Source organism: Lepisma saccharinum, chromosome 1, assembly GCF_977018435.1.
Source record: "Lepisma saccharinum chromosome 1, izLepSacc3.1, whole genome shotgun sequence".
Taxonomy (NCBI): domain Eukaryota; kingdom Metazoa; phylum Arthropoda; class Insecta; order Zygentoma; family Lepismatidae; genus Lepisma; species Lepisma saccharinum.
Window position 1 is genome coordinate 154551463 of NC_139229.1, and position 27830 is coordinate 154579292.

The 27830-nt window shown below is 37.8% G+C and overlaps 1 protein-coding gene across 13 annotated transcripts in view; it reads left to right on the forward strand.

Moving 5' to 3' along the window:
• The window catches only part of Mctp (multiple C2 domain and transmembrane region protein), a 544727-nt gene that overhangs the window by 264490 nt on the left and 252407 nt on the right, over window positions 1–27830 (forward strand). For all 13 annotated transcript variants that reach the window (XR_014443766.1, XR_014443765.1, XM_083140853.1 and 10 more), the window contains exon 2: window positions 22912–23138. Coding sequence is in view for 11 of the 13 variants with exons in the window: in XM_083140853.1 (XP_082996979.1) it covers window positions 22912–23138 (227 nt within the window). In the remaining 2 variants the exon portion in view is untranslated. The remainder of the gene's footprint in view (window positions 1–22911; window positions 23139–27830) is intronic.

Genomic DNA, 27830 nt, shown 5'->3' on the forward strand with positions numbered 1-27830 from the left:
AGTAGAAATTAGGGAATGATGATCAGATGATGAAGATATGCACTATGAGCGTATTTTATCCTTAAATTATACATAATAAAAATTACAATAACTTTTTGCGATTATATTAGTCGATGGATTGCAGCTAAATATTCAAACAACATACTGGTGAGGATTGAAAATGATTTTTAGGTCATTTTCTTCACGAAAGTAGTTTTTGAAGTGCTACTTTTACTATTAAAGTGATTGGAAGAAGAAACGTGGCAGTCCTATAGAAACTGAGATAGCTTCCGTGGTATTTGTGTACTTATTAACACATTTAATGCCATTTTCATGGGCGTATAATACGGTCCCTGGTTTTGATAAGGAAAATTGTCACAGTTATATCTGGTATATAATCTGCAACACAATTTATGTTAAAAAAATTATGCTTTTCTTATTCATGGGTCTATCGTTGTGCATTATTTTCCATTATATCTCTAGCGACAAATAGCGTTTGTTCGACTCCCATGTTACGGTAGGTGCGAACCACAGATTCATAGTGCAGACGGTTTGCTGACTGAGTTCAATATCTGTCTACAATACATTTATCTCTGTGCGAATTCTATCTCCACCAGAACCGCACGTTAAATGTACCAATCTAGCATTTCTTTCTTTGAATTGACGGTTAAGGTTATGGATTCACATTCGGAGTGTTTGCAGGTTGAATCCCCGCACTAGGCCATCCAGACCATTGTGGTCTGTCTGTAGTTGTACCATGTGCAATTTATGATTGTGTTGTTAATTTGAATCAAAATGCAGTTAATTTGAATCTAAAATGAAGTATAAAAAATGTGGTAAAATTTCGTTAATAGTTTTGAACGGACTAAGATTATTTTTTTTGTTCCTTTGTCCATACAATCTCTTTTCGACATTACTCAAAATAATACCAGAGAAGTTGGGGAAGCTGAATTGGAGAAGCAGTTAGCAATAGCTTCCAGAAACGCAGGTTTGCAGTTCCTGCGACGGGTGAATTCGGTGTTGCAGTGGGAACCTGACCAGGATTTGCCTGGGTATTCCACAACCGAAATTTATTTATTTATTTAGATGAAAATTCTGAATACAGAAGATTATATTTTACATTAGGATATCAACACAAGAAATGAAACGAACAAATACTGTCCAGTGGCATCTTGTGAAATGGAAAGAACTTTTCAAAATACAAGGACTTACTTTCTGACAACCGCAAGAGTCTGCTACCTGAAAACATCGATAAATAACGTCTAGTGTATTGAAATGCTAACGTAAAAGAAAAGGATATTGACTAATGCAACGAAAGAGCATAGTGTTTTCCAACAATATATGCGTATATTATTATAATTGCAATATTGCAGTTTTTAGAGCGAGCCTCTTGACAAAGAAATGCGTGTAATATCATAATATTGTTACATGAAACTAGAAACATTTGTAAGTTAGTATTTTTTGGTGATCATAAATAGCGCAATTTATTATACTTTCATTTCTATAATTGCGTTCAGTCAGTTACTGATACATTTACTTCCTGCGTAAGGCGTACATAACCTTAAAATATGTTGTCTTGAAGATTTTTAGTGCATATTTTGGCTTTTTTGTGCATATAAATCCACCCTCAATCATCATACTCTTGAAAACTGCCGAATGAAAATAGTAGTGGACATATTACTTTTGCCGTTGGGTGTACAGTCATGGGAAAAAGTACTTCCTCCGTAGAGTCTTAATACCAGTAGTCTTAAGTCTTATAAGGGAAGTATTTCATTCCACGACTATACACTTATCACTAGCTACAATACTACCATAACATAGGTGGTCACATCTAATAGCTACTCCCAACAGCATTTCGCCGACCACCGTAAGAGAGTGGTTAGCACAGTGCGCTACGACGTCATAGGTCTCGAGTTCGAATCTCGGCTAGGTATGGGTGTTCCTTTTGAGTGTTTATTTATTAATTTCATCATATCATCACTCATCCTCATCGTCACGATTAGTTAAAAGTGTTAGAAAATCGATGTAAAATTACCTAACTCAATCAGTCCAACAACATTTCGGATCTTCCCTTTGTTCCACATTTTCGAATCTGCCCCGGCCCCCTCCCTCAAAAGAATTCTAAGTACGAACCTGCTGTAGGAAGGAAGGAAACAGCACAAGCATTTAACTGCCTCACACTTGCTTCGTGGCAGTTGGAGGTGCTATTGTTAACATATTGAAATCGGGAGTGCAAGGTCAAGATAAAGAAGACAAGACAAAGCGTTTTTTATTAAAGAAAAAAATTAAATGGTTAAAAATATCCAAGCAAGTTATCGTGAATTTTTGCGTAAATGCTTGACATCAGAAATACTACAATAATTTTTACTTTTTCCGGGCCACCTTACGCCTGCCTGTGTGTAACGCCCCTGATTTGACGTATTCATTAAAATTATAATGTTAAACTAGAATTTAAAAGTAGATAAGAATATAATGTTTTTATTTTACTGCCACAAAAATTAGCCTTTTCCATATTTATTTCCCACTTCTATCTCACTTCTATTTATTACATTTTACTTATCAACCCCATGGAACGCGAGGCCCCTTTAGGTGCGAAGCCCCGGGCGGTTGCCCACTTCGCCCATCCCTTGCTACGCCACTGTTCAAAAGCCATGAACATTTACAATGTGGTATCCTCCATCGTTTGATCAATTACAGAATTTTTTACAAACTTACATCATTGCATGAGTACATCAGTTTTCCATATGCTGATATATCATCACAAAAGAAAGAGTTTGTGTGGAATGAGCAAGAAAATAATTTCTGGCGACCAAACATTCGTTTAAATAGGTTACGGCTAAACAGAACCAAATTTGGTCAAAATTACCAAAAAAACGTGTTTTAATTCAAACAAATAAGTTTTAGTATGTAATATCAACAGCTCATGACTGACAACAGATGGAACTCTAGCTATAATTCATGTTTTAATGTAATTCTGCCCTTAAGTAACTTTTTAACGTCAATGGTTTATGAACTCTCAGTCGTGTGTAGTTTGGTCATAAAGATATTTTTCAGCTTTGCTGATCTGTATAATATTCTCTTACACACATCTATGATTCCTTACCTTTGCGTGACCATAGAGTAGTGTTTTCTGCTAATAAATGTACGATACCTTTACTGATACAGTTCAATGCGAATTTGATTAATAGTTCTGTATTAACCATAATCTAAGTCTCTCTCTGTAAATACCCTGTAGTTATATTATTTATCCTGATCAGCTTTCCTGTTACAAAGGAATATGCAGATTTGAGTTTTTAAATGATGTACTTGTGTCACATTTAACAGTTAAATATAGATTAAAGATTTTTACTTACCGTAAAAATATTCCAAGACAGTACTGCTGCTAAGCTTAGTCTCTTCGTAGAAAAGGAACCCTTTCGACTTCCGTGACGAAGTGGTTAGCACAGCGCGCTACGATGCCAAGGGCCCAGGGTTCGAAGCCCGGCGTGAGCATGGCAGTTCTTTGCGAGTCTCTCTTCAACAGTTTCATCATATCATCACTCATCCTCATTGTTGCGATTAACTAAAAGTGACAGAAAAGCGAAAATAAGAAGTATAAAATCAAATCAAATGAATCCTCCCCAATGGTTTAATGCTGTTGTTTTGTAATAAAAGGGTTTGGATCCCTCTTTAAATTTCAGGACGAAACACAAACTTTTGATAATAAAAGGAGATAATCTAATTCGGATGTGTCCATAACCAACCTAGCAAAATCTTAGTCCTTATGATCTGTTGAAAGTGGTGTTAAAGAATATAACGTTCTTTGGTATATGTACTGAAATGTTGAACAGTTTTACTACAAGAAGAAAAGCGAGAAACTGAGGGCAGAAATTGCAGTAACGAGGACTCTTTTTATACTCAATTTTGTTAAAATGCCACAGGGAGAATAGTAAATTTCAAGTTAATTGTAGAAACATTGGTAAATTGAATAATTTATATTTGCACGTCACCGGTTCCAAATATCTTTTCTGCTAACTTAATCATCCTGAAGGTGGTCGGGATCTTTGTAAGGAAACTGGAGAAGATGAACACGATTTGTCACGGGTTTCCGCTGGGAACCCTCCGGAGCACCTCTTGCTTCTGATTGGCTGAGCTGTGGTGCCCTTCCCTGGTTCATTAAGGTAATTGATTGCACAAGCTCTTCATCCTGCTTGGAGGAGATCCTGGAAGTACGGTACCTGTAGGTCTACATTCACCTGAGAGAGTCACGAGAAGTCCTTGTTCTGCTATCAATTGCGTCGTTTTGGTTGCGGGCAATGAGGTGCTAAGGGGCAAAAGCGTGTTAATTTTTGTAAGATCTTGCATCTTATTAAGTCTACAGACCATAAAGCACACGTACATAAGGGTGTTGTCACCGGGTGGCCTCAGGCCCATCCTGAAATTGCTTGATTCCACACTTCTTCCCACCCAAAAAGAAAAAGAAAAAAGAAACCACCACTAATCATTTTAACACGGCAATTGTTATGGTAGAGAGACAGAGAGAGAGAGAGAGAGAGAGAGAGAGCGAACTTATGCAAATACAGAGATAAATAAATTGGGGGAGAGAAGTGGAGATGGTTTGAGATAGAGATAAGAAAAGGGAGAGAGAGAAAACTAGAAAGAAAGATAAAATGAGATAGTCAGATAAAACAGAGAGAGTTATTAAGAGAGCGAGTTAGGTAGAAATATAAATGTAAGATAAACGGGGACAATGAAAGAGAGAGAGAGAGAGAGAGAGAGAGAGAGAGAGGACACAGTAAGGAAATTCCGGGAAGCAGAGCTCGCCTGAATACATTTCCTCCTCCTATGATTATCCCTACGTAAAACAGTCTGGCGATGCCACACTCGATATGAAAATTACAAACACCATGGCATTTTTATGCTGAAGTATAATAATAAGGTTTTATGGAGTTCGTGGAGGAGTAATCTAATGGTAGTCAACGCAACAGCGACCAAACCCACGTACACTTGCTGCATGTAGTGCAAACAAAAATGTAGCTAATAACTGTTGAATCTCCAGAAAGTTTAGAAAATTATCGTGAAGTTGATGCCTTATCCCTTCTGCGAATGAAAACATTAAATAAAACAAAAACAAAAGAACCCGCTAATCTCCCTCAGTTCAAATTTTGATCTATTGCAGTTTAATTTATGAATAACTCAATTTCCTATCAATATGTAAAGCAGAGCTTTCTAGTAGTTTTCTTGTCTCATCGTGAAAATCAAAACTAATTTTTCTTAATTTGTAAGCATTTGATGTTCAGTGGCGGCGATTAGATGGGTCGTGGGGGACAGTTCCTTCCCCACTTTTTGCCTCTTTTGCTACCTACCATAAATCACCCCGTCATCAACTTGACCAATAATTTCTTACGTCAGCGAAATTAGTGAAAACCAACAAAATTCACGTTACCGTAATTTCAGATTTCAACTTTTTTCCCATGAGTACTTTAAAATGAAGGAACTCGTACAATTACATAAAAGTTATGGTTGAAGTTCAGAAACAGAATGGTTACCTGGGGTACATATACAGGACAAATGCGAAAGCAAACAGTATGTGAAATATCTAGAACTCCTCCCGAAGCACGTTTGACTTTGTTTCGAAAAATTGTTTACAGTCGACGGGAACACTTTTTTTTTCTGTTCTTGTAATGGCTTTCCAGATGGTTTTGAAACACGGTTGCTTTTGTTTTGTAGCCGCAGATAATACCCATGCGGTTGTTTGCCTGCCTCTAGCTTGATGAACAAAAATGTTATGGAAATATGGATTTTCGCTTGGAGCAATGTTAAATTATTTCACCTCTGGCGATGCTTTGTTTCGAAGTTCGACTTGACAGCCCTGTGTCAGCTGTCAGTTTCATTTCGTATCAAGTCACCGCTTATCTACCAGCAGAAGCACCCAAATAAACAAAGTCATGATGCATTTCTTGCGTACGTGTTGCAAGAAAGCTCGTGGTAATGCAGACCACCATCTTACAAATGTGAAAATTTTGTTGTTGAGTTCTGTTGTAAGTCGTCCACTTGATGCACAGATAGGGTAATAGGAATGTACCTACAGTTTAAAGTGGATCGGAACTACTATGTTACTCTACTGGGTACCGAACCAGCATGCGCGTGCACTCCGGTACAGCAAGGCCACACAGCATAACTGTTACAAATTAATTATTTAACTTTTGGTTTTTCATTATTTCTTCCGCGTTGCCTCAACAGAATATCAACCTGCAAGCCTGCAAATTTCGTGTTTTTCTGATATGGAGCCATCAACACCCTCTCGCGGCGTGTTGACAATACATTTGAGTAACATCACCCTGGCCATCCTGTAACCTGCAATGCCACCATCGGCCCGAAAAATCACAGGTTACCTTGAAAGATCCAATGGGAGGGTAGGTTGTGTGGAGGCAAATTTTGTTTTCCAACCGATAAGGCTGAAAGACAGCCAGAGTGCCATCGGTTATGTCTACTAATGTCCTCAGTGTTGCGAACTGCACGACTAAGTGCCCAAGTGTACTCTATACTGTCAGCGATGTAGCATATCCACCAAGCTAGTTAAAATTTATATTCATAAATAAACTATAAAGTTTCAAAACACAGGATAAACACAAAAATATGATTGCTGACATACGGATGACATATTCTATGTGAAGATAAACGTTTCCGACCGTTCGGTCTATTAAGACAGCTAACATGTCCATGGACATATCCACCAGATAGAGTTGGTAAAACTCGCTGGCCGCGGTCACACTTTTTTCAAGCGTTTTGCGAGGTTAAAAATTACGGTTTTTCGAGCGGGTGAATTTCTGTTTGTTTGCTTCAAAGACTTTAGTGTTGGCATTGTTTACTATTTACTACGGAAAGAACTACGTGGTGCCGAAGTGGATTTGTGAATATTGCAGGGTGTGAAAATCTTGAAAATTGTTTCAATCATCCTCGATCGTCTGTTGCATTAAATACGTTTGACAACAGACCAACTGAAATTCCAAAAAATGAACAACTGCGCCAGGACATTCATCTTTCCCCTTAGAGACGTTAAGGAAACAGTATCAGGTAGGGTGCTATTTTTTTTCAGTATAATGTAGCATGTGCAAGGTTTGCCCATAAATAAACGAACTTTTTTTTTACGATAGAAAACAAGTAATTACCTTCAAATGACTTTATCACCTTCAAAATAATCACCAGAGGAGGCAATACACTTTGACCAGCGTTTGTACAGGTCTTGGAAACACTGTTGATAGTCATTGACAGTAAGTGTTCGCAAAATACGCCTAATATTTAATTTAATGTCCACGACTTCGTCAAATCTTCGCCCTTTCATAGCCATCTTGAGCTTGGGAAAAAGGCAAAAATCAGCAGGCGATAAGTCCGGAGAAAATGGAGGGTGATTGATCACTGTCACTGAATGCTTAGCAAGGTATTATTGTACAGACAATGCGGTATGAGGCCGAGCATTATCGTGTAACAGAAACCATTGGCCAGAATCACAGAGGTCCTTCCTAACCTGCTTCATCCTGTTTCTGAGCGAGTCGACCAGGCACTTCCTTTTAATACCACTGATTGATTGTTTGGTTTTCAGGGACAAATCCATGGTGGATCAGTCCTTGGAAATCAAAAAATGCGTTCAGCAGCACCTTTGTCTTTGATTTCGACATGCGTGCCTTTTTTTTACGGGCGAGAACTGGCCTTTCCATTGCGCACTCTGTCTTTTTGTTTCGGGGTCATATTGTAAACATCAGGTTTCATCTCCCGACACGATGAACTTTAGGAACTTGTTGTCCTGGTCTGCAGTTGCCACCAAATCCTCAAGGCACTCTTTCCTTTTGTATTTTGTCCTGTAACGATGTTCCATCTTGGTGCACGTAATTTGTACGCCGCCTGCACACGACCTGCATCTGAAGCACGCTTACCCCGATACCGACTGCCTGTAACAGGTTGAAACATGCACTGACGGGAAGTTTAGATATAGCTCTTTGCAGTGTTGCCAGAATACGGTTCATTTTTAATTTGGTTTGGTTGTTGTTGTTTTTTGTCAGTTCGGTTTCTTTGTGGGCGGAGCTTGTAGAAGCAATGAATTCTTGATTTTCTTAATTTTTCGGGATCTGCTTCCCCAATGTAAAATGTCATCGCACGCCACTGCGAACCAGAGACCACTTGATTCCATGCTGACGGCGTTACCACGACGCCACCGAGAGAAGCAAAAAATGCTAAAATGTATGGACGCATGTGGTTATTTCATTCACGGAGAGTGAATCATTAAGACGCACATTCGATTCCACCAAACCCAATGGAAAGTACACTTCCTATTACTTTTAAGGTAAAGAATGGAAAGATTTCTGAGATGTATGCCTGCACAAAATTATCCAATATGAAGGGAAGGGGGATTAAGATAACAAAATTATGTTCTGAAGTCTGGTACATTTTAAAAAGTCGTGTGATATCATGTTAAAGGACCTTAGTAATAATAGTATAAACTTTTTAAAAGAGACAGAGGGCAGAGAGAAAGAAGAGGAGGAGAGAGAGTGAAAATAACGGAAATTAAATTTACGGAAAGAGGGAGGGAGAGAGAGAGAGAGAGAGAGAGAGAGAGAGAAAGGTAAAGGAGCAAAAAAAGGAGGGAAATATAAAAAAAAAAAAATCAATAACAGGCAGTAAACAACAGAAATACATTCTGAGACATAAGGATAAGGAAAGCAAAGTGAAGAAAATAAAGCAGAGAATGAAAACAGACATGAGGAATGCAATGGAAATAAAAGAAAGATTTGAACAATAGACAAGTAATTGTTTCAGATTTCCGTAGGAGAGAGTCAAGTGAGCTTACTTGACCCTCCCTGTGGGCACCTGTGGTTTCTTGTATTCATTATGAGAAATAACTCTAGAATGTTAACAAAAAATGCAATGAGTATATCGATTTTCTTAGATATCGATTACAATGGGATGCTAATAGATCCTAATGGAACTTTTCTCGTTAAGTTTCTTTCATTTCTTCGACGCGATCAATCCTAGTGGCGTACTTGTTATACATTTTGGAGAGGGACAAAGTTTTTTCCTTTTCAAACTGTTCAGATTTGTAAGTATCCAGCCAGTGTATGCCGTATGCCATGATTTTATTCCATTTATACCGTAAGACATCCGTTAGTTCAATAGTGCTGTGCATTAAATATTAGCAGGCACTCAAATTGTCAATGTCTACCTTTCATTCCTAATGAATATATGTAGTTGCACTAATGCTAGTGGAAACGCTGCCAACTGCTTCGTTTGCATTTTGCTTCATTCTTGAACCTTTGCGTTGCGTAAAACAAAGGGAATGGTGGGCGATGGACAAATTGCGGTATTACAAATTCCTTTGTAATATTTATGCACTTCAATATACGTTACAAAATTATAATGTTTAAATCGAAAAGTGACGATAACGGTTGTATGTTCGAGCTCATTTCTGGAGTGGCTCAAACCCCATAGACTCCCTCCTGGGCAATCGTCATCCCGGCAGCAGAAATACAGCTGAAGTAAGTGAATAGTCGAACTTCGTTTGGAGAATGGACAGTGCTTAGGTTTGGAGGTTCCATTCGAAACCTACATTGCAGCGGGTGGATATTCGTTGCAAACTGCAGCAGTTATTCTTCTCCGCTCCTTTGGGACGTCTAAATGGAATTGCGAGGAAGTGGCGCCCGAACAGGGGCACGCTAGGCTACAGGTGCAACTTGTATTACACACATGTGCACTCCCTGAACTTTATCTAGAGTGACTGGAGCGGCATGAAATTCGATGAGACAAAGTCACAAGGCCATCTTCTGAAAACTGAAATGCCACACCAAAAGCTTTCAAGTCTCATTTGGGAGAAAGGCAGATAATTTACCATAAAATACGTTGGTTTTTTATACTACTCTACAACTACATAGGGGTATACAATTTATGTTTTCTATATAGACCTGTGAACTGATCAGTACAGTTGGGTATGTAATGCTTTATGTGACACTCATTCACCTAAAACTTAAATGGTTATTATAACAATTGGAAATGTAACGCTGCAAGTGTTTGACTCATGATGTCGCTTCCATAGTCACATTAATATGAACTATTGGAATATTAGCTAGCGCGCGTGCGCGACTCCTATTTAAAAAATAACTTCTTCTGATGGGAGTGAATGAGGCACAAGGTGGGCCATCCACGTCTCGCCTGCATTTTCGGCGAGATTAATAAGCCGATCCAAAGTGGTATCAAGCTCCTCTTCTAGGTCCCAAAACGACATGAACCATCACTAACAGTAGTGACGCACTGTGCGTAAAAGCCCCCAAAACAACAAAATAAACTAAAACAAAATAATTTTCGCGGGGAAACCAATTCTAAGATGTCATAGAAATGGATGAAAATAACATGTCTCCATGCCTATTCAAGAACACTAAGTTATGACTCTTTTCCCCGCGTTCCCCGCGTTCCCAACCCTTGGAACGCGGGGAACAAACCAAGGGATGTTGCTCACTCCCTACTGTAACACTTCGTGGTAGAGACGGCCCTAAACGGGCCAGGTACAAATACCTAGTTTAACATTTAGGTAATTAATATAATTAGAATTACACACTGAGCAATGAAAATGGCAGGTAGGGTGAAAGTAAACTTACCCCTGCTCGGTTAAAGACTCTAGCTTCAGCTGTTGCTCCTACAGACGATTCCAATCAAAAGACCCTGTTATCCACTTCTCATTTGGTTTTATTCCATTTCCTTGACCTTCGCTTACCTTGCTACAGATGAACGTCTCCACCGTTTCCTGTGGAAGTCATTATCCCATATTTCTAGGAGCAAGTTCTGACACGTTCTGTCAGGGTCTTTATTCTACAACCGGGCAGGAGGATGCTACGCTTGCGTTCGAATCTCAGCAGGGTTTTATCTTTGTCGATCAACGATTTGGTTTATTTTACTTCGCTTTTCTGTCACTTTTAGCTAATCGCGAAGATGAGGATGAGTGATGAAATGATGAAAGGACACACACAAATAACACCCAACATGCCCAGGCCAGGACCCCTGGCGTCGTAGCGCGCTCCGCTAACTGCCACTGAGGACCTCCTTTTTTTCATTTGTGCGTGCGTCCTTTGTGTATTTAAGCGAACCTTCTTCGTTCAAAGTCACCCCTGGAATTAATCTAAAGAGATACAGAAGCGGTGTTAAAAACCAAAATAGAACTGCTACAGCAAATTTTACAAACTATACTTCATGTAGACTAGATAATTGGGATTGAATCTACATCTCTACCTGGAATCGGAATTACAAAAAAGTTTTGCTGTAACCTGTAAAGTCGTTAAGGATTCTGCATTACGCAACCAGCATCCTTTATATGAAAAGATGTAAAAGACAGAGGCGTAGCGGCCACGTCCGCAATGTGTGTGTGAGGCGGGGGAAGAGGCAGGAATGAGGCGTACGAGTTCCGCAACATTATCTGTGTGCTTCTTAAATATTGTATCGGCCTGATGTGCCGACGCACCCAAACATTTTAAATCAATCAATCAATATTGTACCTAGGTATTAAACAGGGCCACTTATACGCAAAAATTGGATTGAAGAAATAGATGTTGCAGGTTAACAACGCCACATTTCGAATGGAAATTCTCTGAGACCAACACCGAATAGAGAGAACCGGTGTTGATGTTTACTGTCGATGAACTTACAAGATATATCAATACTCAGAGTAAGCTCTGGACACCGTAAATGACTTCAAGACCCAGTGTTTGTTATTATTATTACTATTATTATTTATATGTAAGACAGGTGGTCGATTAGGTTCCCATCAACATAGGTATCACATGATTATGTCTGCGATAATAAAGGAGAGCGTACTGATTCAGCCAGAGTACGCCAGGGAACTTGGCATGTGGGTTCCATCCGAAATGCTGAATTAACTTACTTGCTCGCAGATGGTCATTAATAAGGGAAAAAATCATCTCATACTTTTATACATAGTTTGCCGTGAACTTATGTCAACGATTATGAATCCAGGAAGAAGTTTCAGTTGCTCACCAGTCTGTCGCTTATTACCACATAATAAACAACCAAACTTCGTAATTCGTGAATTTTTTACCACTTGAACTGATTTTACGTGCGGTACTTAAATTATAACTTCTCATGAAATATTTTCAAGGAGGGTCCAAACTTTCTTTATATGCAAATAGGAGCTAAGATAAATTTCCCACATCCTCTACACCTGTTATGTGTTACACGTTATATTCTCCATATTTAGCTATATCATGACAAGGCAGTTGATTTTTCTCTTGACTGTTACACTTCAACTGGGCTCAAAAATTCAGTAGGAGGTGGAGTCCAGGGGCCAACTGATCCCTTGCCCTTAGGACCAGTATTTGCTGATAATAAGTTGTGTAGTCTACAAACTCTTCTATCGCACAGGGTACTGTAGCCTATATATGAGTTAAATGTTACCATTAGCTTGGGGAATTTTGCGAAGTTGATTTTTCTTCCGCTCTGGAGTATTGTTGACATTTCTGTCGAACCATTCTTTTAGTGTGTTATAAGTGTTTTGATTATAATATATTTTTAAAAAGGTCTAAGACATGCATGTACTGTGGTACATCGAAAAGAAAGGGCGTAGTTAAAATGGTGATTAATAATACCTAGGTCCACTGGCATTAAGAGTAAATTTCATGTATGTGTGCAAACAACCTTCTGAGGGTCAAGATGAGTAACGCGTGGCTCTGTTACATGCCTCAAGACTCCAACAAAAATGGGAAAGCAGGGTGGAACATATTTTAGGGGTCAAAGTTAATTTCTTGTCCATTGCGGCTGCAAAGGAGGGTATGGTATTACGTAGGTATAGAACTAATGTACTACCTCCTTCCACCCGTCTGGTATCATCAATATGTACATACGTGACAGTATTTTCGATACTTTTTCTACTAAGGGTCACAGAAAACTGAGCTACGCCAGGCTCAAAGGGTGGACGTACTAAGGCTGCCATTGTTCTACAATTCAATCAATGAATTCAATATGAAGCATTCCAGAATGGATGCGATTTCTAATACTTTTATTGCTGAATTTTTAAAACTTTTGCAGTACATGCGTTCGTACTTCACGTATCATATTTAATATCATTATCTGTCCGTTACTAACCGATAGCAGCTCGAGAACTTTAGTAACGACATCTTACATATGGTAATTGCTCTCATCTTAATCACTTTACTTTTGCACGGAGGGTACGTGATAATTTTATGCATGAAGTTGGGAGACGTTTCTGGCAAGTGCAGGACAAATTTCGCAGATTTTACATGTAATTAAATTGCATTCTCCTCGCCCAGGGAACCCGTTGAAAACTTTCTCGGTTCGCATTAACGTTTCGGAGGATGTTTATAATCCGCCAATGAAGCGCTGGAAATGAGGTTCTGGAACTGAATTATACTTGTTCCTCAGCCTTCGTTCCGGGCAAATGCGCTTTGTTTTATGTCCAGTAACAACTTCTATTGTTTTACCCTTAAAGTTCTGGAGCTATAATTGTGTTCCGTTTGCTGGTGCAGGAGACATGTTCTTGCTTCATTTATGGTGGCTTGCTTGTACAGTCAAAGGCAAAGATAATAGTAGGCGAATTGCTCATCGATATATTCATTACTATTTCCTTCTACATCCTTCGTTGTTTTAAGGTATGGAGCTCTGTTGATTTGAAGCAGACATTGTCCTCTGCTTATTAACGTTTTTATTTCAATTCATGACCATCATATTGTGGGAAACAGACTGAATGAAAATGGTGATGGACAATTCGCCTATTATTATCTTTGCCGTTTGGTGTACGAGTGAAGGATCTTCAGTCGTCCAATTGCAACTTTTCATATCTTCAGAGGAATAATCCGTCAGGGGTATTAAAGATAAGAACAATACAAATTAGGAACAAACATAAAAGAATCCCTCTCAGCATTTTCAAACACGATAATTTCACACACGATAATTTCCGACTCTTCTCAGTTCAGTATGCACCTAGTAATAAGGGCGTACAGAAAGATGAGCTAATGGGGATGCAGCTCCCTCAATTGCATGAAGGAATAATACAATTTGAGATAAATTGGGAGAAATTACATGTAATTTATAGAAGTATATGTATGTTGAAAAGTATGAAATTAATTAAAACTTTTATGTATTACCTATTAAGTTATTGTAAAATCTGGTTGACACATAATATATCCAAAGTGAAATGTACAAAGTGAAATGAAATCATAAAAACGAACCTAACAACAATCACTGATAAAGCATATTTTTTACTCCTCTCTCAATTTATCTTACTTGAAAAAAGGGAATTTTGTGATTATATGATTATTTCCATGATAAAGTTTACGTTTTTACATAATGCAAGTCTCTATTTACTAAAAAAAACTGGATTTATTTTATATTTTTGGTTATAAATTTACATTTTCATGTAATGGTATCATTATATTTTTCAAAATGACTAATCGAAGTTCGCGATGGCAAGAAATCTCCGGATGCGGGTTGCCCGGTTCCGAAAATATCCACATCCGGATCCAGTGAAAACTGTATAAGCGTATCCGGGACAGAGAATCGGATACGCGGATATTGCAGGGACCGAATCCGGTTATCTCTCTGTATTAACCATTTCTATCACTACATAATACGTTTTTGGTGTAGTATTTGCTTACAGTATGTTTTTTACACTAAGCCATCATTTTTTAAATAGCTTGTATTTTTTTGAATATCCATTGTTAAAACTGCACTCCAAATATAACTATTTTTTCCTCATATGTGAATGATCTGGTGCGGCGACCAGCAGAAACTACGCAAGTACCCCTTCTGCTCGTCCCTAGGCCAGCTCTGCTTGTATCATCGTTCCATGTGTGTTGGTTTACGAAGCAAATCCTTCCTTTGTCGTACCACAATCCATTGTGTTCGCGTTGGTCAAAAAGGGTACCTACCATATTGTGGCATCGCACCCTGCAGATGAGAATGATGTTCCAAACTATCCAAGTGCATCATTTTTTCCTTCTTTCTCCGGGAAGGAGAAACGTTCCATTATTGGCTTATTTCTCGAAGCCAGTATCCGTACCTCTCCGGGGTCTTTGTTTTCCAGGAATTCGCCCTTTACCTCTATCTCTCCCTCCAGCGGAGAGGGGAAAGGATTTCCTGGAGCGCGGGATGTGGATTTCGCGACCTCTTCCACGATTTTCTCGAAAAGAGAGGATTTGAATGACGAAAAGACATTTTTTCTGGGTTCGCGATGGCGGAGATTGATTCAACCCCCCCTCCGTTTTCCCTTTTTCTTTGTTTCTTGCCCTTTTTCCTTGTTGTCTGCAAAATTGATTTCCGTCTTTATCTTTTCGTGACCGCTCAAAGCGAGCAACTCGGCAACCACACAAGGCTAAATATTAGTGGGTTTTTGCAATGACGTTCTTTGCGCAATTTTATGATAACGTAGCGGTTAGTTTCATCTTATTCATTATGTTGCGTAGAAACAGATGACCATCTCCGAGCCGCGACTGGGAAGGGGGGGGAGGGGAGCTACAGCATTTGAGATGATTTGAAAATTTTCAATTACGTTTTAAAGGAATAGGGTAATTTTCAATCGGTAACATTGGATAAAATTACGACTCTAATTGTTCTGAATCGGAAAATCGTTGAAATTGCTGCCGAAACGTTTCTTAACTGAAAAAAGTAAGTAATTTTAAATATATTTTAATACCGCAAGTATTGAATCCATTATGGCGGAGAATTGTTTCTCACCCTAATCAAATTAATTACAGTTACATTTAATTACATAGTTACAGATTACTGTAATACATAGTGTTGAGTGTCTGTTTGCTACTTAATTTTGGCTGGAGTAACAGAAAAGTAAAAATGGTGATAAAGGGGATTAAATTTGTCCAAATAGATGAAAAAAGTATTGATATATCTTGTATTATCTTATATGGTTCTGGATGTAAGATATTGAAAGTAGCGCCATATTGAATCCAGCATTGTGGAAATGCAAATGAAAGATAGTCATAGCGTACCGAAAATGAATGATTAGCGCTAAAACACAGCAAAAATACTAATACTTAAATGGTAAAGTTGATTTTCTCTCACAAAAATTCATTTCAAACAGAATTTATTACAAATATTAAAAATATTATCTTAGAAATGAGTATTATACATTTTTTATGTGGTTCGCAACAGTCAGACCGATTGCATCTTTGATATAATCTAGCTGTAACCGTAATCTCTCTCGGCCCATTCTCGTAAAGATGAAAAATAAATGACGGTTAGTAGATTTTCTATCGAGTTGGCAACACTGACATCCGTGATGATAACAAAACTGCAATAAAACGCCAGATTTTACGGGACATTACATAACTTTCTCGCCCGTTCGAAACATTGCAAAATGTAATGGGCGGGAAGAACAGGCCAAGTTTTGTTACGCTCATTGTAAACATCCGCACTCTGTCTCTCTCTTTCGCGCGTTCGGTTGTTTGATGGATTGGTATCCAATCAGCCATCAGCGTGTTTGGCGATCAAATTAACTTCCGGTACAACGAGAAGTCACGGCCGTCGATTCTAATGAATTAGGTCTGCCCGTCAGCAAAATCGCGGGCAATCGTCCTGAAGAATTTGGCTGCTGCCACGAATAAAAATAGAACTAGCAAATGGTCTACTGAGATGCAATGCAAATAATTTCTTTCCTCTCTCTTGTCCTAGGCAAATTCTGTGAGAGTGCTTTCTAAAGTTGTTTTTTTCTCGGTTTTATTTGTGTTCGCGGTGTGCCTTTTTCTCGTTTGCGTTTTTAAATCAGTTAACCGTAGCGATAAGTTACAGCGACATATTAGTAGTATTTATGAATGCGTCTTCTAGCTGAACATTTTGTTTTGCTAAGATGTAAGTAATATAAAACTTCAGTGTCAATTTTATAACTACGTTTCAAACTGAGAAATACTTGGAAGTAATTACAACAAATTTATTGAAGGTGTAAGCATAAATAAAGTCTTAAGATAGAACTCAAAAGAGTTAAACAGATCTAGAATTTTTTTCGTGGGAGAGGCAGAGAATATGCTGCAAGCGTATAAGATGTAACATTGGAAATATAATATGCATATTTTTTCTAGATATTAAAAACGTCTCATACTTGTGTGTCTAATATTCGCATCAAAAGAATTTCAAGGGTTCGTTTTAAGCCCAGATTGCGATCAGATAAACTAACCGGGGCGTACCTTCAAAGTAACCGAACCACGATACAATACCTACATCAGGAAACGAATTCAGGACCCTGTGATCATAATATGGTAGCTTTAGTAGTTTTTTGTTAAATAGAATGTTATTTATATTGGCAATGATTAACTGAAAATATATGAGCTTCAAAGTAAATTTCCTCAGAAGAAACTGTCGCAAACTTCGGAAATATTTGACCTAGAATACTCTTTGCTCCATCAGTTAATCAGCTAACGTTATTGCCTTGTAATTAAAAAATCCCGGATTCGATTTCTGGTGTCGACTTATTTAAGTGTCTAGTAAGCCTGGTGCCGATTAATGCATTTGTGCTAGATTTATTTTTACCATCTGAAAACATGGCTGAAACATTTATTTTGTTCTCTGACATAGCTATCAGTACTTTTTTTTAACATAATGTTATACTTTTTTGGGAGGGGCACGTGCCCCTCCTGCTAAATCCACCAATTAGGTGGAGCAGAGAATGCTAAACTTGATAATCTATGTTCATGCCCTGATATTATTAGAATAATTCGATTAAGAAATCTCCGATTGGCAGGCCATGTTGAAACCAAGGAAGAAAATATGAATGTTTGTGGAATTCTTGTTGGGTAACCTAACCGTAAGAGACCTGTGTAAAGACAAGACGAAGATATAATGAAAATACTAAAACTGGAAGAAATTGACCAGGAGTAAATTGATATTGTCCAGAATAGGGGTAGATGGAAGACTTAATGTTGCTGTAAACGTCTGGATTTGGGAAGGGGCGTAAGCGAGACTCGTGGGGGTCCCCGGGGCAGATTATTTAAGTGGGGCCCGCAGTTACTGCTATTTTAGTGGCTGGATCTACGAATATAAAAAATTCATAATTTTAGCATATGGGCTGTTAAATAAATATAATTATCTTGATTATGATCAAAGATGTGTTTTTGTTTTTGACAAATGCTAGAGATTAATAATAAGAGTGTGTTCAAAATAACGAATAAAATAGATACTGTGGAATACAATACATTCTATGCTCACTAACAAATTAAATTAATGAAGACTTAAGACTAAAATTATCTCCTTCTTTATTGTTTGCCTGCACAAACATTGAATTGAATTGAATTATTGTTTTAAGTCCACTTTATGCATATAAATGCTAATCGGGAATGGACCTACCTACACTTTAAGGTAGGATCCGAACCACCGTGACTCCACCGGTATCGAACCCGGGACTTCTTGATTACAGTTACATTTTTTTCTGCATAAGCATCGATTACTTTGTAAAAATTGATTATTTGGCTCTGTCATTTTCAGTTGAAAGTAAAGGCAGACCACTAAAGCGTTTGACTCATAGTACTGGGCAAGAAGCTGATCTCCATGGTGGAGTTGCTAGCACAACGCGCTAGGACGCCAGGGGTCCCGGATTCAAATCCTGGTCTGAGAATGGGTGTTCTTTGTGAATGTTCCATCATCAATTTCATCGTATCATCACTAAACCTCATCGTCGCGATTAGCCAAAAGTGGCAGAAAAGCGACTCTAAATAACAAGATTTTTAAGAAATACTTCATAAATAGGTTTTTATAATTTTCAATTTAGAAAACGATCTGTCTGCATTTGCTAGTGTGAAAGAGGCAGCAAGGATCATGAAACAAGCAGTGCACATATCAGGATAACGAAGTCAATGAACTATTGTATCATAATGAGATCAACATGCTTTTTCACATAATTCATGTCCTTTATCTTGTACTTGGAAGAACTACCTGATAATATTTGTGAATGAAATACGAGTTTGGAAATGTTTTTATAATTTTTTCGAGTTCTGTGTCTATAGAACTTGACAAAAAGAAGGTTGCGTTACTTTGTGTGTCTTCAACTGCTTTCATGCGTTTAAAACAATTGTCCTGTTGAGAGCAAATTGTGTCTATCCATCGGACAAAGTATTGATACTGTGAACTAGCTCTGTTGGTTGGTAAGTTGTTGGTCTCGACATAGTTTGTCAAAGTGGTTCTTCATGTATTTGATAATTTTTTCATGACAAAATTTTCAAAACATAACTACACTTCTCTTTAAGAGAATGTACTGTATAGCGTCTTATCTTCCTGCCCACCGTGTTGAATTAAGCGTTTTGACAGATTATTGTTCAAGATTTTAACTCCTGTCATCGCAGAATACTCTTACACATATATTTTCCCGGTTACCTTCTACAGCATCTTTAAGAACCAAATTTAATTTATGAATAGCGCAATGTACGTGATAAGCTTGAGCCACTGGCATATGTAGGGATAACTCATGGGGTTACAGCTTCTCTTGAAATTTTGAGAAAATCAAAAATTTCAAAAGAAAGCAGTAATGAACTGAATTGCTAAATGGAACCCCCTAAAATGACCCCAATTACCATTTTTGCCTTTGAACAACTTTTAAAACGAAGGTTAAAAGTAGTAATTGTGAAATAATTTACAGCTTCTCACCAGCATAGCTACGTAATATCTAACTTTACAATTCCAGCCCCCTCCGGAAAAAAAATCCTGCGTACGCTTGGGTCTTGAGCTGCAAATTTCAGCGTTCTTTCTTGAACGTACCTACACCGATTTACCAGCCAGCGTTGTAATCCTAGCATAATTCACGCCACCAGCATTCTTTGCTTAGCATAGTGGAAAATCGTTGCATAATTACTTAAGACGTGCATCAATACGAAACACCAACTTCGGGCCTCACACGTCGCTATAATCTGCCTGCAACGGGTCAGTCTTTCCAAAAACGTCAGGAAAATCCATTGCAGTCTTCCGGCCATTCGATGCCCCCTTTACCCCGGGGTACCGTCCCTGCTGCCTCAGCCTAGTTACGCCCCTGGATTTGGAAGTGCTAGGAAATAGGTTAGTTTTAATTAGAATAAAACTAAAATATCATCACATCACTTTAAAAATCATCTAATTTATTTACATATTTCTGTGCGGTGCTGGGTCAAGGCTCAATAGTATTACTTGAATATAAGAAGTCTTTATAACAACAATGGCCATAAAGTCTGTACTTGATGTGTATTCAAAAATTCCAATACCAAATTTTTAAGTTTCTGTCCTTGCAAAGAATCCATTTTATTGAATTGATTTCATACATTCTTTAGCATAGCCTATACTAATTTCATTTTTCTACTTAATCTAACGCTATGCCACAATAAATTAATGGCTACACAGTAACCATCCCAAGTGGTGTAGTGCTATATTAATACGCTATAGTACTTCGTAATGGTTGAAGGTTCCACTTCTGCTAATAGAAGCTACTTGTAATTATTCATGCTATTTTACTCGTACATAAGTAAAAGGAACCCGGGGTTCAAATCCTGGTCTGTGCATGGGTGTTCTTTGTGAGTGTCCCTTCATCAATTTCATCATATCATCCCTCATCCTCATGATTAACCAAATCAATGAATGGGCGTAGTTAATACGAGGGTTTGTTCTCGAAACATAAATTGATCGTTAATATCTACCACCGATTATATACAGTTCGCATGGATTATGCTGTTTAACTCATGTGAATCTATCTCAAAGTCAAATCCTTTGCCATTGATTGGTTGGTTGATGCAGTACTTTCTTCAGTAATGGCATCCAGCAAGGGAGTGCCTTGCCATTTTTTTGCCATTCTCTTTCTAAGGCGACTGCTGCGTGTCATCCCAGCAAGGGTTGTGGCAGGATGATCGATCTGTCACGTGATTCATCCATCTTGTTAATTCGGGGACACAGAAATTGTCCATGGGGCTCTGTCGTATATTGCGAACCATCTATTTTATGGAAAAACATGTGAAGCCATTCTCTTCTCTTCGGGTGCAATGGTTTTGAAATCAATTTATGAACACAAGGACTACAGTAGATATCAACTCAGTTCTGCTTGTAAATGGAAACCTTGATTTTTGCCTCATATCGGAAATTGCCCGTGCCTCATTGACTATCCACCATATCTAAGGACATGAACTACATTTGACGTTTTAAGAACTGCTACTGCAACGTTATTCATATTTAAGATAACGTTTTCATATGGGATACTATTTCTATCAAAGGAACTGATTCTATCGTAATTACCATTAAGCTTACATGATTTTATTTTTTTCTGGTGGATGTACAGTCACGGACACTTCTGGGTTATTACAATTCCATTAACTTTTAATGGAATCGTTACAACCCAGAAGTGTCCATGACTGTACATCAACAACGAAATAAAAGAGAGAAACAATCGTCCCGGACTCCATCTAGGGCATAAGAAATGTGGCCTCAAGAACTGTTACTATTGCAAGAATTGTTTTTAGTCCACTTGATGCACAACTATGGTAATTAGGAGTGGACTTGCTGTTAAAAGATAATCCTAGCCATATGTGCTTTCACCGAGGGTCGAACCCGGAACCTATTTATTACAAGACAAAGGATTTGCCATTGGTGAGGCCCAAATGTTTATGTCTAAAGTGGTTTTTCTCTCTCTGAGAAATTGACTCTGTATGAGAAAGCCGTAAGGCATTGTAATTTTTTTGAGGAATCATTGATTTATTAGAAAACCTTTTTGCGAAGAACAGACCCTACTCTTTGAAGAAATATCTCAGTAGTACGGACACTCTTTTTGTGACGAAATTGTTTAATTTCAGAATTTATTTTTATCTGCGAAACTGTTAGATGTAGACATTCAGATGGCTAAATGGCTTCTCCCTTCTTCATTCTGTTCTAACATGATGTTCTTATTTACTCTGTTGTATCGTTCAATTTTTTGAAGCAAATAAGTTATTGTTTTCACAGTTGATAACAGGAAGTTCATTTAATTAGTGTTACAGCATAATAACCAAAGAAATAAGGAGCTCTAAAAATTTAGCAAGCAGAAACCAGCTCAGGACTTCATATTTTCACATTCTGCCACTTAATCCAAATGATAAATCGTTCCACGAGTTTCTAAGATTTCAAAACTTTAATTTTTATGCAAGAGATGAGGAAATGTTGTATCTAAATTCCGCGCTAACTTTCAAAGATTTTTCTCTGAAAGTTAGTAAGAAAATAGAATGACCATGCAGTTTAGTATGTTGACGGTATGAACTATGAAGTGTGATAAATAAAGAAAACAGTTGTGCTGAATATTTGCTCATCTGGTGAATCTGGTAGAAGTTTCCCGAAGGATATAATAATAATAATAACAAAAAATAATAATGACAATAATAATAATAATTGGAAATTGAAATAGAAGATATTTATTACTTTAATAATTATAATTTTATTGTTATTTTCTACTTTTTTATTTTATATTAAGTGCCTGAATCCTAGCAAAATTTCTAGCAATACCCATGGTTATGTGTATAATTGTTATGCAAAGTCAGCTATGCCATTAGCTATCATAACTACATATCATAACTACAATCTCCACTCGGGATGAGACAGAAGCTTTCTCTATTACAATATGCTTCTATCTCAGAATGTTCTACTGTGTCAGGGCCTTTTTTTAAAACCATTTTAATATTTGTCTATCTAAATAATTATACTTATTTCATATATCATTTTGTCTTTTGTATATTTCTTATTTAACATTACCTTTTCTGTCACTTTTGCCCAATGGCGACAACGAGGATGAATGATAATTAGTTGAAATTGATAAAGGGGCATTTATAAAGAATCGGAACTTGAATCCACAACCTTCTGATGCCGTCTCGCGATCGTCGCGACGGATCTGACCCTTTAAATCATGTTCTTGTTTTATGGATGTAAGTGTATTTGCCTCTGATTGTCTCGTTTCCCTCTTTGCAGCGGAAAAGGCCCGACTGAACGTAGACTCCGGCGGGGACACTCCGTTGATGCGTCACCTCTCCAAGTCGGCCTCTGACCTCAGCACCACAGCGCACGATGAGCGAGAGAGATCTCCCCGCCGGACACTCGCGCCCCCGGACGCCTCGGGGGCCGCCAGCGTTCCACACCTCCACGACCAGAGGTACTCGGTGGTACAAAAGACACACAGCTTCTTCACTACGCTTAAGGTGAGTTTCTGCTTCTTCAGTCTATCCATTTCTATCAGCGGGCCCCAATTGGTGGTCTTGCAAATTAAACTTTAGTGAGTTTGGGGAGGGTAACGTGGCAGCGGTGGGCAAATATGCATTCTTTTCATAGTAGTGGATATGTATATCTGACATTATGCACTCTCTCTCTTTTCGTGAAAATGTATGTATACAACAATAACTACAGTCCAGCAGAATTAACTTGGCTGCCGGCGCCGCTGCAGGAGTACCACCCTAGAGCGAACGCTCGACTCGCACGGGAATCACGGGTAACCAGCTGACAACGTGAGATGGGAGATTTGAAAAATAATTACATTGTGTAACGGAAATATCACTGTATTAAGAGGACATGCTAAGAAAATTATAAGCATTATAAGTATTCTATCTTACACAATAAATGGATAAACAGTTTATTCTTTACATTTAATCCGCAATTTGAAAACACTGCCACTTCGCTTGCTTCACCAGTCACTGCACGTGAGTCCTTTCAATAGTTGGCAACATTTCGCGCGCCCGAACATTAGTTTCCGTTGGTTCGTTACAGCGGGAAGTCCCCCGCTCTAGCCAATTCGAGCGCAGTTGCATCACTCACAGAGCGACCATTTCTCTCAAGTTAATTCTGCCGGACTGTAGAAGAAAATATAACGCAAAATACCTAAAAAGTATTCATTTATCCATTGTGGAATCTACTGAATTTTAATTTTCAAAATACGTTTTCTTGTTCCGCAATAATGTGACTATTTTTTTAATGCGTAGATTAATTGATGCGATTTATTTTACTTCGCTTTTCTGTCACTTTTGGCTAATCGCGAAGATCACGATGAATGGTTATAAGATGAAATGGGTCAGAGGACAATCACAAAGACACATGGATAGGACACAACACAAGCATCATAGAGGATTATTCTGGCTGCGAGACCAGGTGCCAGAGTCTCTGCAAAATTCAGTCCAGGGTGTACTACGTGGAAGAGAGGTTGACGTTTGGGTGTCTTCGCCCCTTTAATGCGTGGAATCAATATTTAAATTAAATTACAATTTTCTACCTTTCCATGTTGACTTCTCCTAAAATAACGTCATCCACTTGCAATAGATTTTTCCGTCCCAACTTCCTGAATTCAATATACCTAGGTATTAATGCATTGCTCTTTCATGTTTCAAAGAACAAAACAGTCCCTGTTGCATTTACATTTGATACTCTAAATAATTGTTTTAAGTTACAAATATGACAATTATAACGTTGTCAACGGAGGATAAATTCATTCCTCGCAGGGATATATATATATATTTTTTTTTGCCAGGGTTACTCGTGAGAAATCCCCCAGTTCCCTCAATTAGCATTTTGTATTTAAATATCACAAAATTTGGTGATTTTTTAAAAAAATAGGTACCTGAAATCTCTTACTCATTCAATTAATTCAAGGCTTCGGCCTTCAGACGTATAAAACTTACCGAAGTTTGCAATTATCATAATAGTTGTGACAAAGATCTTCCTTAACGTCTAAATGTGTCTAAAGGTATAAAATCTCCCCCCAATTACTCTAAAACTAACGGTAAATTGTTAGCATGAGAGTAAATGACGATAGTCGACCCTTTATATATAAAATTAAGCCATACGTGACGTATATAAAACTATGAATAAAAGTTAGGTAAACTAAGAGACGACAGTTACTGAAGGGTCATCCCTTCCTCCAGGGGAGAAATTGGTTAATCTACCGTTGACTGTGATTGGAATAGCGATTAGCTTGTCTGAGCATAACCTTATACAAGCTACACTTTATTTTCATCAAGTTTTCAAATTCAATACTGAGTTCAAGTTACATAGAAACGGTATCAAGCATTAATAGGAACAAGATGGCTAAGATACCTTAATATTCATTTTGAATAACGCTCAGTAATTGTATTCAGGTATATAAAATGGCGTAATTAGACGGTAGGCTGTTGTGAGACTTCAGAAGCCTATCGAAAAGAGAGCGCTGGTGTGAGCTTTTAACAATCAGACAAAACGTAATATGTCGTCCACTGAGAATGTAAATGTTCTATGTCCAATTTTGCATTCTTTCAGGAGAGCCCTTTAAAGTGTGACATGATATATTTATTGAACCTTTGTCGCCACTGCGCTGAAAGTTTGTATCATTGCAAAGGCTGATATATATTGAAGGCTCTCTAAAAAAGAAGTAGTTGTTTGGTTAGGTATTTGTGCTGTAATGAATTATTGAAATTTCAGATAGAACAATTGTACGCAACACTAGTTTTGATTTGAGAGTGCCAATATTCTATTTCTAAGATTTAACACTGTATTCTGGAAACGAGATGGAGATGAAATAATTTCATTATAAATTTGTCATTTGGTAGCAAAGTAAAATAAATAATTTATATTTTGGGAAATGAATTAATTACTTTGAATCTACTATTATTCAAAAATATTGTCTGTTAACAACAAAAGTAAGAACCGAAGACCACTGCCATTGTTAAGCATATCCCACAAGTGACTGAGGTTAGAATGCAAGTGGTTTATCTCATACTCCGACGGTGCTTCTGGTTGGTTTAGGAAATTGTCGTAAGGTTTCATTGGCTGTTGCAGTTTGCACTCTCGGGGCTGTTTCCAAATTCTGCACATGGACCAAAAGGACTCTCAGTATATCAATATTGGTTGTATGTAGGCATCAGACAATTGCAGAGATGAAACAATTACGTCCTAAATAGACTAGAGCCAAAATATCTCCATTTGTTTACAATTTGGAGATAGAACATTTGCATCCTCAATGGACGATGTGTAGGCATAATACCTGCTAGGCTTGTCCATCTCTATAAACTTTAAAGAAAGAGAACGTCAACATTTCAAGACCGGCAAAATCCGCTTCGCTGGGGAAATAAATGAAAGACGCGTAGTGATAAGAAAACCGATGAATGAAGAGACAGGTAACAAATGGCTGCCAGAAGATGAAGGGAATGGATGTTAAATCGGAAGTGACGTGTCATGGCCGTCTGACAGATAAGAGAGGGTTCGGAAGGCTAAAGATTCTCTCTCCCTGCTGCCCGGAAGATTGATATAAATGAAGAGGCAGGGAACTACAGGGAGATACGTATATACCATATATCATAGGGACTGTAAGAAACTGCTACGTTTATGGGAGTAATTTGCACAGTCTGTCTCTGGAGAATACTCGCGGCGACGAGAATGAGTGTGTTGATTGCATACATACACAAGGAAGCTTTCAATCTGATTCGTGTCTTCGGAATAAGTCATGACATAAAGGTTGTTTAAATCGAAAATTGCAGCATAATACTTCTTGAAAAAATTCTCATAACTCTCATAGTAATTACCATGAAATTATGGTGTTATTGTATTTCCCGTATTTGCTGATAACTTTCCGTTGGACATCTGTAGCACTCTTTGTTTTATCAAAATGAAGCACACAAAAAGCCTTTTCATCTCCAGAAAGCGCCATATTGAATTTGCTACCAGCTAGCGGCGAGAAATTGAATTACAGGGAACACCTGCATTACAAGGAAAAACCTACGACTTTACTCGTTCAAGTAATGTACTGTGTCATTTTGTAATATTAATAGTTTCTTTATAATCAATTTTTGGAAGTATTGCCCGGACTTTATGTACACCCTGTATTTTCTGTACAGGACAAAATTTAAGCGACAACAGTACAGTGTAAAATGTTTTCTTGACATTTGACTACATATGTATATTTTATACATGTATAAAGATAGGTATTATATGCAAAGTATAACTGTAATACAATTTATGATGCAGTAAAAATGTATAGACTAATTAGATATATGTTTAATGCAAAGATGCATGAAATATTAAATCCAAGCACAGTTTATAGCTAAAATCTTTGTGATCACTTATATCATATTTAAATAGAGAAAATATTGACAAAAGTATCCAGCTGTGTGTCCTTCTCTAAGAAGCAATTAAATGCGATCACACATTCTTTGCAAGGAATTCATTTCTGCAGTTTTTGTACGGGTGCGAAGAATTGCAAAAGATTTGCTTCTTTCATCGGAGTTAGGGATGTGGAACAAATAACTAGTTTTGAAAGAAAATGGAGCTGAAGTATTGTAATTAAGAAATAGAAAACCAATTTCCTATATTTTTATAACGGGAATTATTATGTGTACTCTTAATGTATCCACTAAATGCAGATTGCCTAATATTTTTTAAATATTTCTTTTCATTATGTATTTCTATTGCTTCAAATCCGGGAACTTTTCTAACGATGGAAGCGGCTCAGGCGCCCACCCAGCGTCGAATAACATGGGTACCTGGGGGAAACCCTGGGGGGTAAAGGCGGTCAGGGGCGTGATGCTGATCACATCATCCCCACTCACGACCGGATCAAGAAAGTGTGGGGCGTTACCCCCACACCCCCTATACGCCTTCATGGCGTTGTGCTAAGCACAGGGGAACACTTTACCTTTTTTATGTATTTCTATTGCTATTTTTGTATTGTATGCCTACCCATTTTGCAAAATAATTCTATAAATTGCATTTCCATTTTTGAGGGCACATAATTACAGCATAGATACTAACATGGCTCTAGCTTCATAAAGTGAAAACCTGAAATGGTATGGGTATTATAAACAGCCATCTCACACACACACACATAGACACACACAAAATAATCTGATATATTTACTTAAGGGATGAAATGGATT